Source organism: Trichosurus vulpecula, chromosome 9 (genome assembly GCF_011100635.1).
Source record: "Trichosurus vulpecula isolate mTriVul1 chromosome 9, mTriVul1.pri, whole genome shotgun sequence".
Lineage (NCBI taxonomy): Eukaryota > Metazoa > Chordata > Mammalia > Diprotodontia > Phalangeridae > Trichosurus > Trichosurus vulpecula.
In genome coordinates this window covers 156,784,790-156,803,900 of record NC_050581.1, presented here as the reverse complement: position 1 = coordinate 156,803,900, position 19,111 = coordinate 156,784,790, and the positions used below count along the sequence as shown (strand labels likewise).

At 38.8% G+C, this 19,111-nt stretch overlaps 1 protein-coding gene across 2 annotated transcripts in view; it reads left to right on the top strand.

The window, feature by feature from the left end:
- The window catches only part of GRM7 (glutamate metabotropic receptor 7), a 1,033,386-nt gene that overhangs the window by 679,779 nt on the left and 334,496 nt on the right, over positions 1 to 19,111 (top strand). For both annotated transcript variants that reach the window (XM_036739727.1, XM_036739726.1), the window contains exon 6: positions 12,935 to 13,135. In XM_036739727.1, the coding sequence (XP_036595622.1) occupies positions 12,935 to 13,135 (201 nt within the window). The remainder of the gene's footprint in view (positions 1 to 12,934; positions 13,136 to 19,111) is intronic.

The window sequence follows — 19,111 nt, the reverse complement described above, 5'->3', positions numbered from 1 at the left end:
AGGACATAGAGTTCACTTTTGCACATGAGTTTGAGATGTCATTTCCTTCAAAGTGTCCAATAAGAAATCTGTGCTGCTGGACTGTGAGTAGAGCTGGAAATATAGATCTGGGAGTCTTCTGGGAGAGGGTAATTTACTCATGGTAAGTGATGAGACCAATAAGTGAGAGAGTATAAAAAGAAAGCAAAACATGGCCCAGGAGCCTTGTAGTACATTCATTCTTAGTGGGTGTGGCAAGGATGAAGATCCAGAAAAAGGAAGATTTGTGGAATGGAGTGGTGAAATATGTAGGAGAAGAACTAAGCAAAAAAAGTGTTATGAAAATTCAAAAAGGAGAGAGTTTCCAAGAGGATGAGGTGGCTACCAGTGTCCAACATTGCATAAGGGTTGAGAATAGTAAAAGTCATTAGAAAAAGTCATTGTAAGGTCAAGGGAAAAGGTCATTAGAGTTGGCATTCAAAAGGTCATTGGTAACCCTGGAGAGAAAAGTTTCAGTTGAATGATAAGTTCAGAGACTAGGTTGTAGAGGGTTTCAAAGATGGTGAGAGGATAAGAAATTAATTTGAGAATACGTGGCTTTTTTCCCAGGAGTTTAGCTGAGGGGGCGGGGGGGGGGGGCATCTGGTGATACAGTGGATAGAGCATCAGGCTTGGATTCAGAAAAACTCATCTTCCTAAATTCAAATCTGGCCTCAGACACTTACTAGCTGTGTGACCCTGGACAAATCATTTAACTGTGTTTGCCCCAGTTTCCTCATCTGTAAAATGAGCTGGAGCATTGAATGGCAAACCATTCCAGTATATTCACCAAGAAAATCCCAAATGAGATCAGGAAGAGTTAGCTGTGACTAAAGTGACTAAACAACAACAAAAGTTGAGAATAGGACAGCTATAGCATAATAGGCATGAAAGGAACCCATTATATTTTTTGTTTGTAAATGAAAGGAGACATAAATTTGTAGGTAGTAGAGAAGGAAAGACTGAAGATTGGAGGTGGGAGAGGGAATGTGACAGTGGGGACAATCTGCTGAAGAAGATAGGAAAGCGTGTCATCACACAGATCATCATAGATTCAAGATTGGAGCAGGCCTTTTAGAGGCCAACTAACTCCTTATTTTATAGATGAGGAAGGAAACTGAGACACGGAAAATTTAAGCAACTTGTCCAGCATTGCACTGGTAGCAAGCATCAGAGACAGACTGAGGTCATGTCCTGAGTCCAAAGCCAGGGTAGCATGTGATTCCTTCACACGATCCCCAGGGTATTTAACCAAGGGGAAACCCAAATTTTCCACACAACACTCAATGGGGTAGGATCAGCCAAGACTGGTTTGATACAGTACCTACCTTGTCGACCAAGCAAAGTTGCAGGGAAAGGAATAGATTTCATCACTTCCTAAATCCTATATAATCTACAATGTTATAATTTTAAGAGATTACCTCTTCTGTGCTTCTGGGATACCCAGATTCTCCAGTGCCAGGAAGGGAATTCATAGGGCAACGCAAAGGGTTATTTGATTGTTTTGAGCCCCATCATAATTCTGTTTTTGCCCATTTTATGTACAAATAAAAATCTAAATGTCTTGGGTCAATGTTAACAATTGCTTCCTGCAAATGTAGGTTAGTCTATCATTGGTGTGTATCTATTGACATGCAATCTGAAACGAGATTTTTTTTCTTTCATTTTCCACTTAACAATTCTTGTTTCTGGTTTCGATATGTCTTAAGGGTCTGCAAATGGTAGATAAAAGGATGTTTTTAATTGGCAAGGTACACCTGGCCATCCAGTCAGTAGCTCTTAGATGAAAGTGATCTTTCCATATTCAAATTCCTCCTAGAACTTTATTTGAGCCTCTTTTGTACTTAACATTTTTCTTTTTTACCTTAGGTCATAGTTATTTGAGGAGATGCCTTAGCTTAGACTGTAAGTTCCTTTGAGGACAGATCAATGCCTTACTTCATTGTTTCATACAAAGCTTCCATTGTGGTGCCTTAGTCATGGTAGGTGCTTAAAAAGTATTTGCCGCCCTTGGCTTCATTTTGCTGAGATTCTCCCCCTTCAGAAAAAATCACATTCATCAAATCTTATTAATATTTGTGGCAGCAGTAAGAGTAAGAACTGAGCTAAGTCCTCTGAGTCTTAAGAGCGGGCTCACACTTGTCCAATAAGATAGATGCTATTAAAACTGTTGCTTAATCAAATTATTCACTAAGGTCACTTAAAGAGCCTGGGCGTGAGCTCATCACCCAGTATGTGCATCATTTTATAGATTCTTTATGAGCTATCAGTTCCAACAATTGTTAGGCTCGTGTCTCTTTGTCTAGCATATGGTGCCTTCTCTTTTCAGTTCACATAAGTCAATTCTATTCTCTTCTCTTAAGAGATTGCTGGTATTTTCTGGATTTTCTCATTATGAGTCACATCAGCTGAGAAGCAAGGTGGTAGAGCAGATAAAGCAGTTAAATTAGGATCAAGAAAACCTGAGTTCAAACTCCACTTCTGTCACTGCCTAAATGTGTAATCATAAACTAGGCAGACTTATGAGTCATAGCTTTCTTTTCTGTAAAATGGGAATGATAATAAAAATACCTGTCACACATATTTCACAGTGCTGTGAGAGTCTGGCTTTAATTTATGTGAAAAGCAGTATATAAATTTCAGTTATTAAGATATTGTTCTAAGTCTCTCTTCTTTTTCACTAACTCCTAGAGGGGAAAAGAAGTTTTCCAAGCTTGTTGTCTCCATTTGTTCATATCCCACCCACTTTTCACCCCCTTGCAATCTTTTTTCCAATCCCACTACTCAATTGGAATAACTCTCTTCAAAGTCACTAAACAATTCCTTAACAGATAAGTCGAAAGGTCCTCATCCATCTTGATTACTCTTCACTATAGGACTCTTGACCAACTCATAGACATTGATACAGCCTCCTCACTGTTTTTTTTTTTGTTTTGTTTTGTTTTTGTGACCCTACTCTCCCCTGATTCTCCTTCTAACTCTGACTGTATTTTATTTCCTCAGTCCATTTTTAGGCTCATGTTCTGAATTCTCTCTCCCATGGCTCTCTCTCCTGGTTCTCCTGTCTTTCTACACTGTCTCCTTTAGTGACCTCAGGAACTCTTGTGAGTTCATCTGTTATGTATGTAGATGACTTTCAAATCCAATTACTAATTCCTCTCCATTCTGCATTCTAGTCCAACATCATCAACCACCCATTGGGCATTTCCACCTGCATCTCAAAGCATCTCAAGCTCAGTATGTCAAAAATGGAAGTCTTTATCTTTTAACCTAAGCCCACACTTCCAGAATTTTTTTCTAACTTCTTTTGAAGGTGCCACCATTTTCTTTTTTTTTTATTTTTTTATTTTTTTGCTTTTTGGCAGGGCAATTGGGGTTAAGTGACTTGCCCAAGGTCACACAGCTAGTAAATGTGTCAAGTGTCTGAGGCTGGATTTGAACTCAGGTCCTCCTGACTCCAGGGCCGGTGCTCTACTCACTGTGCCACCTAGCTGCCCCAGCCACCATTTTCTAATTACCCAGTTTTATAATATCTGAATCATCCTCCACTCTCCAGTCTTCCTCACTTTTCATATCTCATCACTGCCAAGTCCTTTTGAATCTACCCCACATCTCTCATCTCTCCCTTTCCCTCTATCCCCATGACCATCCCAGGTCCCCATTACCTCTTGCCTGGGCTGTTCCTCTAGCCTCACAATTGGCCCCCATGCCTCCAGTCCCTCTCCAAACCATCTGCACGGCTACCCAATTGGTATTCTCACTATGTCACTCCACTTCTCAAGAAGCATCTGTGGCAACCTAGTTTCTCTCAGGTAAAATGCAAACCCCTCCTCTTTTTGGTATTTAAAGCCCACCACAATCCAGCACCTCCTCCTTCCACATTCACATCTTTCGCCCTCATGCTCTCTATATTCCCATGTTGTTCCTTAAACATGATGTGTTATTTCCTGCTTGCTATCTTTGTACTGACTAACAATGTCATTCTTCCCTTTCCCCTTTGGGATCCCTGGCTGCCTCAATGATCCAGCTCTAGCACTATTTCCTATAAGAGGCCTTTCTTGATTTTCTGTGTTATCAGTGCTACTTCCCTTCCACAATTTTTTTAAACTAAGGATTTATAAAGTACCTACTATGTGCTGGGCATTGTAAAATGCTTAACATTTCTCAAGTGTTATCTCACTTTATCTTTCAATTACTAAGTATTTCCTTTGTTTATGCTTTATATTATGCATACATGTTGGGAGTATGAGCAATAGAATTAAATTTCCTAAAGGCAGGAACTGCTTCATTTTCATCTTTGTATCCTTACAACTAGGCACAGTGCCTGACACATAGTAGGTACTTAATGTTTCCTGAATTGAATGTTACTTCACTTAATCAGTCTTTAGCATATGATTTTACTGGGTCCAGATTTGAACACATATTTTGTTTGACTTGCAAATATAGTTTTTTTTCTGGTAATCTTGTGCCTAACACAGTTTATTGTGTGCCCAGATTGACCTGGTCCTTTAAAAGAGATGTTTCACAGTGGCACTCGCCAGCTCCAACTCAGGAGATGGATTGGAAATAACTGAGTCAATTACATCATTCCAGGACTATAGGACAAGTGCCGAGAAGGCAGAAAAGCTTGAGGAAAGTGAAGCTGGATGAATGTAAAGGTTAAACCAGGTGAAAAACTCTCAGCTGATTGAGGAAGGTCTGGGTACTAGGACTAGGAGCAGCTCATCTAGGAGACAGCTCAGAGGAGATTCTTACATGGAGTCTACTCCAAGAAATCACTGTAGAGAGAAACAGTTAAAAAGGGGAGCTTTGACTTAAGGGTGAAGGGGTGCAGTTTGTACCAGCAGAGACAATCTAGAGCAAGCTCACTGGAGACGTCCAGTTCAAGAATGGTTATCATCTAGGTGATGAATTGAAAGGCAAAATTAAAACTGAAATTTTAAATGAAATTGAACTTTAAAAAATCCCAAATGTAAATAACTTGAGTGGAAGAGAATGTGGGAGAGGTAATGTTCCATGGTGTCTGAAAAATCTAATCAAGAAGACACCAGTCCTGCTTTGGACACATACTGGCTGTATGGGACAAATCATTTAACTTCTTTATGTCCCCAAGCAACTCTTTAAGTTGTGGAAGAAATGCTGACCTGCTTTGGTAAGAGAAAGTTTCTTCACTGGGAGTTCCCTACCTCAGTGAAATTGGATTTTTATTTTTTTTAAAAAGGTAACTGGCTGGGATGAGACTGTGTCTAAGAGAAAATATTCTAGGATAATATCAACTCCTGGAGATCAGGGACTGTTTCATTGTTTTATTGTAATCTCGCAGCCTTACACATTACCTTGCACAAAGCATGTGGCTAACAACTTTTTTAAAATAATAATTTAATTAAATTGTTATTTGTGCTATAAGCAACATCTCTGACAGTAAGATTTCAAGATCCCTGCCATATAGGCATTTCCTCCCTAAAAAGACTGACCCTGAGACTTAATTGGCTCAGGGTACTAAGGCTCAAACTATTGACATAACCTTGCAGTGGTTGAAGGCATAAATCCCCAGACCCCCAGCTTATTCCCTTATCGAGTCTGATGGATTTCCTGTCTGATTCAGCATGGCAAATTGCAGTTGAGTGGAGCTTCTTTCCCTACACTAACACTGAATCTTTACTAAGTACCTTTTTTGGTGCTATTGTTAAGTCATCTTGGGTTAAAGTCTATGACTGACTTATTTTCAATCCTGATCCTAACCCCCAAGCTAGCCTTAGTCAGGCCTGACTCAGCGTATTGTTACACATGTCAGATTTAAGAGATCAGGAATGTTTCCCAAACTTCAAATAATAAATTCATATGGGTATAACATATCTGATTTTATCAAATTCCTTCAAGCCCTACTTAAATTGCTCATTTGTACCTTTTTGGGTCACAAATTTATAGTAGATGCCAATTTGTTGCCAATTTTGATGCTCTTCTCTCTTTTCCAGATTTGTTTGATCTTTTTAATGTGTACATAATAACCAGAACTACATATAGCATATTAGCATGTACTGTAAAAAATCTTATGGTTCTGTACAAGCATCACATTTTATAAAGAGGGATAGTCTAAAATTTGTATGTGTCAAACTTGTGGCCAAGTGGTTTGCAAACTCCGAAGTATAACCAGATTAAAATGGAATTGGGAAATATTTTAACAAAATGAATAAAAATACAATACAATGTGAATAATGTTAATTTGTGGTTTTTTAAGTCAATCTGTGGCACAATGATGCAGACTGGTCTAAATGACACTTAGTGATACCTTCTGTTCCTATAATTTGATGGCTTTGCTATTGCCTATGAACCTCTTTATTTGAAATTTACTTCTTTCAGTGTTAAAATTGTTTGTATGTGCAATTGGGGAAAAATAAAATATTAAATTTAGAATTGAAAAAGAAAAGAAATTTACTCTTGCTAACCAGTAGGGTAGAGATCAATGGACTATAATTAACAAACTTTAAGGGTCAAGAATGCTTTTCTTTGTATCCCTAGATTTTAGCACAGTGCCAGGCAGAGAGTAAGCATGCAGTAAATCCTTACTGAATGACTGAATATCACCACAATGTGTTTATGTGCTAATTATGCCAATAAATTTTCAGGGTTTCTGATGGTGTGGGTTGTTGTTGGTAATGGCAAGCATCTTACTTTCAAAAACCTGGAATTCATTGAAGCAATCATGAAACACATACATTCTGCTTCAGGCCAGAAGAGTAGGGGACTACTAATACATAATATTGTATATATTGTGAGATGGGGATGGTGGTGGTGGTGGTGGTGCATTTAATAGATAATTCTAATTAATTGATTATCTTTGTCAGAAAGGAAGGGTTCAATCGGAAAGGATTAGGTGGAAAATGACTGTGATTAAATATGAGATTTATCAATAATGAATAATTGATAACAAGAGTTATCAATAATATTTTAAAAATTGACCTTCAAGCCACTGTTACGTGTTAGTATTCTGCTACCAATCTACTGCAAATGGGTAAATTTAAGGTGGTGTTGAGACACATTTCATGCTACCACAGGTAGAGGGAAGAGGAAAATGAAGAAGGCCCTAAATAGAGAAGCTCTTGGACACTCTAAGTGGAAATATCTGGTGTAAGCCTCCATCACTTATCTCCTGGGCAATAGCCTCTAAATGTTCTTTCTCCAATCCATCTTCTAAACAACTGGGAAGATTATCTAAAGTACTGGTCTGCCTCTATCAGTTCTTTGTCAAGAATCTTTTTTCATTGTCTGTTCTCTCTAGGATGACATTCATACCCCTTAGCTTGGTGTTTAAAGGTTTTCACAGTCTAACTCTTAACAGACTTTTTCATGTTCAGTTCACATTCTCTCCTTAAAAATCTCTATTCCTACTTGACTAACCTATTTGCTGATCTTCGTTGAACTTGACATTCCATTTCCTTTTTTAGGACTATCTTGAATGCCTGGAATGCAATCCTTCCTCAGTTTTGACTCTAGGAAACCTTAACTTTTAGACTCAACTCTTATAGGAAGCCTTTCTTCATCCACTTGCTGTCAATTTTCTTTTCCCCATCAAATTAGAGCATCTTGATATATCTGTTTACATGTTGCATACTCCCAATTGAAGGTAAAGTTCTTGAGGGCAGGATGTTTTTCATTTTGTCTTTGTATTTCCAACACAGTACCTGGAACATAAAAGGTGTTTAATAAGTACTTGTTGAATGAATGAATTAATAGATGAATGATGAATAAAATGATGCTACTTGAGGGAGTAGATGGTTATGAAGTAGGCAATTGTTCAAGGGCAGGATGGAAAAACTATCCTCATTCCAATGCTGATCAATAGCATGCAATCACATAATTTTCCATTGAAGTAGCAAATAGTATTTCATAAAACACAAGGCCAGCTACTGAAAGCAGCAGAAGGGAAAATAAATGGTAGAAAGATAACTGTGAGCCTTTTTTTTCCCCCTAAGAATCCATGTTTTTTGATTCCTGGTATTTTTAAAAAACTCAAAATTTTCTGGCCTTCACTAAACAAGTTGGAAAGACTGTGCCACAGCCAGCCACTTAGGCTGAGTTATGCTGTGATTTCTGGGAACCCCCCAAATGTTCAATACTTGTTTCTGAGAATTCATGCCATATGAGCTGATGTTCCACATATGTATGTGAGGTCTGTGAGCAGAGCCAGTCTCCCCGTCAGCTGCCTTGCCCTGTGTGAAGCATGCATGAGACTATTGCCTACATAGAGTTTGCCTAACTCCATATATTTTAACTTGCAATTACTTTGAAGTTGGAAGTGAAACTACAGACAAAAAACAGTCATAAGTGAAAATTAAATAGCCCTCCAGGAGCCATCCCCAATGGAAAATAGTTGAAAATGAGGATTTGTGGCAAGTTGCTGTTTTTGTTCCTTTCTTGTATTCTTCTTGAAGCAATAGCACAGTATTAAGTCCTAAGCCACTGAAAAATGTTATAATATTAATGATCCCATTGCAATCAAATTTGTGTTATTGGAGGCGGGATTCTCAGTGGGAGAGGTGAATTTACCACCACGGCAAACCTGGAGTCAATCCCAGCCTTTTGCTTGTAACTCTCCCTCCTGCTGCCTGCCTTTTGGCAATGGTTTCAGGCACTGGTCCATACACCAAAGAGTGGGTAGAGAAAAAAATAAGGAGGTGATGAGTGAGTCGGTACATTTTAATTTTTATAGCCATTTTGATGAAAGGTTGGGTGGCAAATGGAGTTGTAGTCTATGGTGAAAATGACATTGGGAATACACGTATATCAACCAAGAGTACTTGGAATAAAAAGATTTGGAAATGATTGGACTTACCATTCCTAGTCCCATTGTGAAAGGAAAACAGGTTAGACCAGGTGGCTTTTGTCGTTCCATCCACATCTGAGCTCTGTGATTCTGTGATTCATTTCAATTGTCATGTATGATTATAATCATTTTGAGGGGATCGTAGACTCATAGTTTTAGAGCTGGAAGGATCCTTAGAGGTCATCTTTTCCAGCTCTCCTCATTTTATAGATGAGGCTCAGAGAGGTCAAGGAAATGACCCAGGGTCACACAGATGCTGAGTAACAGAGTCATCATTTGAATCCAGGTGCCCAACTACACAGAGCCCTGGGCAACAGCAGTGTAGAGAATCATGGATCATGGCTCTCCTAAAGAAGGGGAAAACCAACTCACCTACTCATTGACATAAATGCTTCACAAGGAACATGGATGTTATGTGGAAAAAAGAATCTGTGGCCTACCTTATCAATAGTGTGAGACTGAAGCTCTCTAAAGATAATTTACTTGTGATAATTAAATGTTCTTCTCAGGCCATGTCCTTCCTGATCTAAGACAACTATTTAGCATTAGTCATTCAAGTCTATATTATTGTTATCCTTTTGTTCAACAAAATCAATTCACTTTGCAGAAAGTGCCATCCTGTAGTATATTAAAAACTTTCATGGAATGAAATGTAGGCAAATGAATTTTAAGGTTTGAGGTTTTCATACTGTGTATGAAGACAAAATTGACCTTTTCCACTCCTAGAAATCATCTCATTTAGCAAATATTTGGCCAGTTTTTCAAACCTATATTAACTAATTGAAGATGTACCTTTCTGATGAGTATGAAAATGTCTGCATTCTCTGAAGATCTTTGTTAATTTCTGTTACATTTCTTTCCCTCTTTTACCTCAGATATGAATATCCCATGGTCAGTATTGTCTGCTCCCTTTTGGCATGGATTTAAATCAGTCAATCAACAAACATTTATTAAGCACCTACTATGTGCTAGGTACTGTGCTAAGTACTAGGGATACAAAGAGAGGCAAAAGGCAAAGATTGTCTTTTGTCAAAAGGAGACAATGTGCAAACACATTTATGCAAATAAAGCTAGTCTGCAGGATAAATAAGAGATAATTAACAAAGACTAGGCATTTGAATTAAGAGAGGTTGGGGAAGGATTTTACTCACCCTATTAATTTGCCTATGTACTTGGCTTCAGCTAGGTGATAGCCTTTTTTGAGCTTGTAGTCAGGAAGACTTAAATTCAAATTTTGTTTCAAGTACTTGCTAGCTGTGTGAGCAGGCTGATTAACTTGGCCTCATTTTCCTCATCTGGAAAATGGGGATAATGATATTAAGTTACCCCAGAGAGTTGTTGGGGAGACCAAGTGAGATAACATACATAAAGCATTTTGCAAACCTTAACTTTTCTATAAAATCATATTCTTTTTATATAATTATTTTCAAGGCTTAGGGCAAGTCAGTTAACCTCTGAGTGCTCCAGATGACTCTTTAAAATGATAAATCACAGCAAAAGTTTTGACCTGCTTGGGTAAAAGAAGATTACTCATGTGGAGGTTTCCTAAAATGAAAGAAATCAGAAGTCTGGTTCCTATTCCTCCCTCTATCCCCATTTCTACTATAATATTGGACAAAATCACACAGATAGGTAGATAGATAGATAGATAGATAGATAGATAGATAGATAGATAGATAGATAAATAGATAGATAGATGTATAGATGAGAGGACTAGTTGGAATAGTAGGTCTTTCCAAAAGATTTACTTTTCTGTGGGATGAGAAATTAAGATTTCTGATATTGAAATGTTGTGAATTGTATTTGAATTTTATAGCTGAGATTTCAGTGGCACGACAGTTGAACAAAGGCACCAAGCTTGATGGTAAATTCTAGGTCAGTATGGGTAAAAATGGTGCCATTCCTAAACCAAAAGATGGTTAAAACAATCTTTGAAACATTAAAGTTCATGCTTCCAGGATAATCTATTGTGGACCCTCATTATATGATTATAATTACGATTATGATTATTTTACCTAGAGTGTGTAAGGTTCTTTCTAAGGATAAGGATGAAGAGAACAAATATTCCCCCCCAAAACAGTATAGGGGCAGCTCAGTGGTGGATAGAGCACTGGCCCTGGAGTCAGGAGGAACTGAATTCAAATCTGGCCTCAGGCACTTAACACTTGCTAGCTGTGTGGCCAAAAAATGAATAATAATAATAATAATAACAATATAATAAAATCTCAGTCAGTATTTTTGAAGTGAGGAAAGATTCCAGTAAAATGGAAGGTCCCAGATGGTAATGAGTGGTTCACTTTTTCTTTTGTATCCCTTGGATTAAATAGTAGGTACTTAATAGAACATTTCTTGAGATGAAATTGAAAGTAAACCAAGGGGGCAGCTAGCTGGGACAGTGAGTAGAACAACAGCCCTGGAGTCAGGAGGACCTGAGTTCAAATCTTCCCTCAGATACTTGACAAGCTTACTAGCTGTGTGACCTTGGGCAAGTAACCCCAATCTCCCTGCCTTCCCCCCTCCATAAAAAGAAAGTAAACCAGGAGGTGACAAAAGCTTCTCTATAGTTGAAATCAATCACAGATCTGGTTTAAAAAAATGAAGAGTGTTCACTATGAATATTGCCATGTACATATAAGAAAATGCACATAATCATAGCTTTTTAGTAATGCCCATGATCATTTTTGTCACTACAATTTCTCCTGGTTCATAGGTATAGATGCACATAGAGAAGGTAGTAGTCTTAGTGCTTTGACTAATTTAATAGCAATAGCATAAAGTTAGCAGTTACAAAGTGCTTTAAGGTTTGCAAAGCATGTGAAATAGGTCACATCACGTGATCCTCACAATGCCCTTTAAGGTAGATGCTTTCATTATCCCCATTTTACTGACGAAGTAACTGTGGCTGAAGAAGAAGGAAATGGCAGACCACGCCAGTATCTGCAAAGAAAACCCCACATGGGGTCATGGAGAGTTGGACGCAACTGAAATAGCTAACAACAACTGCGTCTGAGGGGTGGAGTGGCTTGCCGAGGGTCCCATAGCTAGCAAATGCCTGAGGTTCTATTTTAACTGACGTCTTTTTTTTTTTTTTAGTTGAAAGTCTACCATTCTATCAACTAAGCCACTTAGCTGGAAGGAACCTTATTAGTCTTTGAATTCAATGCTGCTTTATTCACAAATGAAGAGACTATACTCCAGAGAGCTTGCCCAGGGTCACATAGGTATTCAGTAGCAATGAAAGGATTTGAACTCCCATCCTTGTACTCAAAATCCAAGACTCTACCCATTTCCCCAAGCTTCCTTGGAGCAGTATCTGTAGACTTAACCTACCTCAACCTCAGTTTTCTCTTACATGAAATGGGTCAGTAATAATACTACCATCCTCACAGAGTTGTCCTAAAGATCAAATTAAATAACATATGGAAAGGGCAAACCTTAAAAAGCCATATCAGTATCAGCTGTTTTGATGTTCACTAGAGTTAGGGCTTGCTCAAAGAGAGAACAGAGTGGGAATGAAGAATTCCGTGTTACTAAATTGCTAATGTGCCTATTTGCTAAAATTTTCCATGTGCCCTTGATTTTTGCATATACACACAAAAAGAACAAAACAAAATATTCTTGCTTTTTTTTTTTCTTCAGTGGCTTCCATTCAGAGAGAAGTTTCAAAAATTGAAATGTATCATCCGTCCCAGCTGGGCTTTGTTTTCTCGGAATGTATTCTGTCTTCTGAGGAATCGCTGCGTTCAGTGTCCTGTGTTTCTTTATTGTAGAGACTGTGGTGATTCTGTTGGGTGCTATTCATAGCGTTTGTCTCATACAACTGAAAGGTGAAACAGAATTAAAATTTTACAAGGTGCTCCATTTGTTGGGGGCCGGAGATAGTGGTTTGTGGAGAATACACCATCAAACAGGCAGACATATTGGTACCAAAGTATTGGAGCTGTGGTTCAGAATCTCCCAGTCCTTGGGGCACCGACTCACTCCTTTCTTTAAAGTGATATAAAAATTTTTTAAAAAATCAGCAGTAGAAACAATAAACTCTTTACTTACCAGAAATTCTTTTCTTTCTGTGTTTGTTGTTTTAACGTGCAGGGCAGGAGAGAATTGGAAAGGATTCCTATTATGAGCAGGAGGGCAAAGTTCAGTTTGTGATTGACTCGGTGTATGCCATGGCCCATGCCCTCCACCATATGAACAAGGATCTCTGTGCTGATTACCCTGGTGTCTGTCCAGAGATGGAGCAGGCAGGGGGCAAGAAGTTACTGAAGTATATTCGCAGTGTTAATTTTAACGGTGAGTCCGAACAATACAAACCAGCCTTTGGGGTATGAGGTGATATCATTTAGTATATTATTAATTGTGCCATTCCATTCTGGTCTAATATTGTTATCATTGGCTTTTATGTTGTTCATGCCTTGTTTGTTTGGGTTTGTTGTCTTTATGTGGAGGGGCTGCTGGAGGGTGGGGGAGGAGGTGAACTAATTTTCTTTAAACATTGAAGTCTTTTCTTTGAATTAGCTAAGTAGCATTTTAGTGACTACATATATGTGATTATGCACACATTTAAATAGATAGATAAATATATTTATACAGTCTATGTTTAATGAGGCACCGAATGGCAGTGAGGCATAGCGGAGAGAGACCTCTGACTTTGGTGATATGGGGTCAGGTCCTACTTATGACACCTACTTCCTATGTCACACTGGGAAAGTCACTTCACCTCTAAGTGTCCTGGGCAATACTCTAAGATTATCATTGGGAGTAGAGAGTAATTCCAGTATTCATGAATAGGTATCAGTCTCATGGGATGTGTCACAGTTTTATATTTATATAAATTTACACACATGCACGTGCAGTATATGCATATCCACATATGTGTAAGTACCCGCACACATGCAACATGCATGTGCACATTATATACATATAGCAATAGAGAACCACCATCTAATACCTGCCTATAATAGATTCATTAAAATGTTATTTCTCACCTAGGTTGGATAGATGCATGATTATGTAAAAAAAAAAAGTTGCGATGCCTTTAATTTTTCATCATAAATATTTCTAGAAAACCTTCACCTCACCCCCCAGAAGTGAGCCTACCTTTATAAAAAAGAAGTGCAGTTAAGCAGAATAATCAGATCATATGACAGAGTCTGAGAATCTACACCTCATTTTGCCCTATTCATTCTCTAGATGCTGCTGTAAGCAGGGAGATGTGTCTCATCACCCGTTCTCCTGTGCAGTTACTGCTTATTTGGTTTTTGCTTGTTTGTTTTGTTTTCAGGTACCCAGAATAGGGCATCCATTTCATTATCTTTCCATCGACATTGACGTTGTCATAGTTTTCCAGTTCGGATTTCATTTTGCAGTTATTCACATGAATCTTCTCATGTTCTTTCAAGTCCTCCCCCTATCCAACTAATGCCTTCTCTGGCTTCCTTTATGTCCCAACTAAAACCCACCACGTACAGAAATCTTTCCTCAACTCTCAATTCCAATGCCTTCCCTCCATGAATTATTTCCTATTCATGCTGTGTATAGTTTGCTCTGTATGTGTATTTGTTTGTATTTTGTCTCCCCCCATTAGATTGTAAACTCCTTGAAGGCGAGGACTGTCTTTTTCCTCTTTTTTCATCCCAAGCACTTAGCACAGTGCTTTGGTACAAAGTACGTACTTAATGAGTGTTTATTGATCAATTGGTTAAGTCCTCTGAACTTCCTGAATACTTAACAATGCTTCATTGTGTTCCCCGTACCGCTTTTGGGTTGGACATTGCCTAATCAATGGACATCCGCTTAGTTTCTAGTTTTTTGTAAAAAGGTACAAAGCTATCTGTAGAACAGAGGAAAATCCTACTACTCTGGCCCTACCTTTGAGTATAGACTTCCCATCCTTATCGTGTTCACTTGTGTATATTGATGGCTAGGACAATCGGATGACACAGTGGGTAGAGCACTGGGCCTAGAATGAGAAGACCTGAGTTCCAGTCTGGCCTCAGACTCTAAACAGTTGTATGACCCTGGACAAGTCCCTTAATCTCTGTTTGGTTCAGTTTCCTCAATTATAAAATGGGGATAGTACTATCATCTACCTCAAAGTTTTGTGGTGAGAATCAAATGAGGTAATATTATAAAATCCTTGGCACAGTGCCTGGCACATAGTTGTTGTTGTGTTTGTCCTTCCTTCTCGAAGACGACCGTGACATCAGGGAAATGATGACGTGACTTGCACTTTGACCTTGATTTGAGAGAGGGAGGGCCGTGCAAGGTCACCAGCCTCACTTTCCCCTCAGCCTAGCACATAGTAGGCTCCATATAAATGCTTATTCCCACCCCACCCTCTAAGATGCAAGAATGACATTCATGACGTTCACTTCGCCTCCATGAGAATGTCAAACTTGAATTCTGTTTCCCATAGGCAGCTAAAGGGGAGGATAGAACATGTTGTCCTAGCCACTTCAGAAGCCATAAAGGATACTAGTAAGGATGCACACCTCTACAGTTTTAAACCAAATGATAAATATCATGCAAAGTACTTTGCAGACCTTATCTGATATATAAATGCTAGCTGGTTTTATTCTACTCACAACCTCTGAGGTGGGGTTAGGACTTGCATTTATTTTTGCCTCAGTTCCCTTGCTTGTAAAATGAGAATTTTAGACAACTTCTAAATCATTTCTAGTTCTACTCTGGCAGTCTATCCTATCAGGTATCTATTAATCGATCAATAAGCACTGATTGAGGACTTCTCCTGTGCCAGGCCTTGCACTAAGTCCTGTGGCCTAAATGTAGTGGCTAGGTAACCTAGAACAGGACTCCCTGGAAGGAAGATGGGATTTGGAGTCTTGATACACTTTAGCTTGAGACCCAGCTCTGCCATTTACTAGTCGTGTGATCTTTTACAAGTCATTTCCCTTCTAAGGGCCTCAGTGTCCTTGTCTGTAAAATGAAGGGGTTAGAAAAGAGAGAGAGACAGTGGGAAAAGCATCGAGTGTGGAGACAGAGGACTTGGGTTCAAGCCTGTTTCTTCTGCTTCATACCTGTGTGGCCTCCAGCAAGTCCCTTAGCTTCCTTGGGTTCCTTGGGTCTCAGTTGGGAATTGAATACTGACCTCTGAACTTTCTTCCCACTCCAGATCCCAGATTGAAATCAGTGCTCAGCAGAACTTTCACTCTTTAAGGGATTTTTTTTTTACCAAATACTTAGCCAAAAAGGAGAATAAAGGATTACCAAGCATCATGCAGTTTGGCCTTACCAGGGATGGATCATTGTTGACAACTTAACCCTATATGTGGTCAAATTAATCACTTAACTTCTCAGTGTCCTCTTAACCTGTAAGTGAAAGTGAACTCTAGAGGCCTTGGGTGAAAGGGATAACAAATAAAATGTTATTTCATTGGAATGTTTTGGGTAGTGGCTTGTTGGAGAGAATTGATAGTCCTTTGAGTTAATAATCTGTGTTTCTACTAATGAACATATTAGGCACCTCCTGGAAGCTCTAGTAAAAGCTACTGGAATATCTTGTGGTCATCTTCATCTTCCAATGAAGTGAGTGATTAAGTGAATGATCATTTAGTGTCTTTAAGGAATTTGTGCACCTTTCCAAAGCATGGAAACTCCTCTTGTGCAATGGTAAGGCAGAATTAATTAATGAGTCACTTTAAGACAAAGTAATATAGGTAGGAAGACCAGAACTTTATTCCAAAGTGACCCAATTTAGAGGCTAGTGACAACATGTATATGTATGTATGTATGTTGTCAGTGGCCTTTAAATTATATATGTATACATACATAAATATATAACATACATATGTGTATATATGTATGTATGTATATACAGAGAGAAAGGGAGCGCACTGCTCCCAGTGGTGGCCTATCCAGAAATGAATTAGTTGTGTTCTAGGTTTACGCATGACAGTCATAGTGTGCTGGATGATCTGGCATCTTTTCCACCACTGAGTTTTGAGTCTAGCAGTCCAAGGTAGAGCTCTTCTGCTGTCCTTTAATGAATTTGTCTGAAAAAATCGCCTTGATAGCACTTCATGCCTTCTTGCCCCAGACATCTGATCGGCTAATTAGTCTCTTTGTCTTACTGTTTCCATCACCAATGGTAATTTTTGTGACATTGATATCTTTTTTTCATTTCATAGTCTAATCTATAACCATTCTAGCTTTTTTCACCATACATAGACGCTCAGTCCTAGGAACTTGTGCTAAATTTCCCACAGGAAGGCAGCAGGACAGTAAAGGCCATAGATTGCCCCACTTGGAGTTAGGAAGACCTGAGTGCTAAGCCTGCCTCTAAACTGACTGTTTATGTGATCCTGGGCAAGCCACTTAACCACTCAATCTCAGTTTCTTTATCTATAAAATTAAGATATTCATTGCACCTGTCTCACATGTCATCATGAGAATAAAATGAGATGATATATGAAGAGGTTTTGAAAACAAGTGCTGTACAAATGTTAGCTATTATTGTTGTTACTATTAACAACAGCAGCATGGTTAGAGTAATGTGGGCAGTTTCTAAATAATACACCATTTCTGCTATATAGTTAGAGTCGGATTTGCTAGTTATTTTCTCAAGTTCTGCATTTTCGGCAAAAGATGCAAACCAGATTTTGGAAATGGTATGAAAGGCAGTGTAGTACAGGGGATCAGGTTGGCATGGGGAATAAAGTGTTGGGTTTGGAGTCTGAAAAACTTGAGTTCAAATTCTGCTTCTCACACATGCTGGCTTTCTGAACCTGGCCAAGTCACCTTACTTCTTAGGATCCCGGGCCACTCTATCAGACTTGAAGGTGTAAAGCAAGTTCTGATCTGCATTATTTGAGGGAATTTCCTTGCAGCGAGTGGATCATGCCAATGATCCCATCCCTCCCTCCAAAACAGTGGATATCTTGGCTGGCTGTGGGGATCTGGCAGATGGAGAAGTAGGGAGAAGGGACAGGCTGAGCATCTAGGTCAAAGGCAATTTTTGACTGCCGAATTGTCTCTTTGTGGAAGATTCTCATTTGGATTTGCCTCTTTAGGTAGGGAATATGCAAGAGGGCTTATGTTGCCATGATATTTCACAATGTCCCTCTGTGTCCTCTCTTTCCTCCTCCACCCCTAACTGAGTCCCCATCCTCACTCCAGAGTCTGGTTAACTTTACTTCACTAACTACACACCCATACTCATAAACACACCCTTTATTCTCAAAGTGTCATTTTTTCTTCCTTGGTATCATTTTTGTTCTTGTTTCTTTGCCCTGAAAGTTTTCTTGTCCTATTTTCCCCCTAATGAGAAGCACATTTTTTAAAGTACAATTCCTCTTTTCAATTTTGAGAAATTCAGTGAATTGTGGAAAAAAGAGAAAAGTGCAAGAGCTGAAATGACAAGAGAACCATATTATGGAATCCATCAAAAAGGTCAGAGCCACACAATGCCTGCTTACCAGTCATCATTTAGATAAAGTATTCAGCTATTCTACCTTAATGTTTTTAACAAGACCTTTAATGAGAATGGAAAAGGGCAGGACAAGAATAATTTCCTCCAACAAAGAATGTGAGAGGACAGAAACACCATGCACTGTATTGCCTCCTGACAAGTCCTTCTCTTGTGATCTGATGATCTCTGCAAATGGCTCTAAAGGGCCTCCTCATAACTCCTCAGATAAAATCATACTGTCCACACCTGCCTCTGACAGCCACTTTTCTTCAAAGTTCATGAAAGACTCAAGTCCTGTTACTTAGCTCGCATTCCAGTATCCAGGGTCGGAGCAAAAAGTAGGCAAGGGTCTGACTATTAACATATCAATGCAAAATGACAGCCTTTAAAAAAAAACTTGCTAATGACCTGGAGAATCCAAGGTTACACTTTTCTGGCTACAAACTCTGCAGGTTTTTTGTTAGGATCACAGAAAACAGAAATCTAACCTTAACTAGATGTGCTTTTAAAAGTCTCCAAGTCATTTTTCCTAATAATCTGTAGGAATCCTGTTCTTCCAGTTCCCATTTTTTTATTTAGAGGGCTTTATTTTTTTTCAATGAACAAGGATTTATTTTCTTTCCCACCCAAACCATTAGCAAATAATGAAAAAAAAAGGCAGTCAGAACTCAAATACACACAGTCAAGTATAGACCTGCATTGGCCATATCTAGAAAAGTATTTCATCTATATTCTGATACTTTCCTGCCAGGACACAGGTTATTGACTTCATCTTCTGTTTTGGAGGTGGGTAGCCTGGCAACCTCTTGAAATGAATTGGAAAGAATTTAAATGAATCA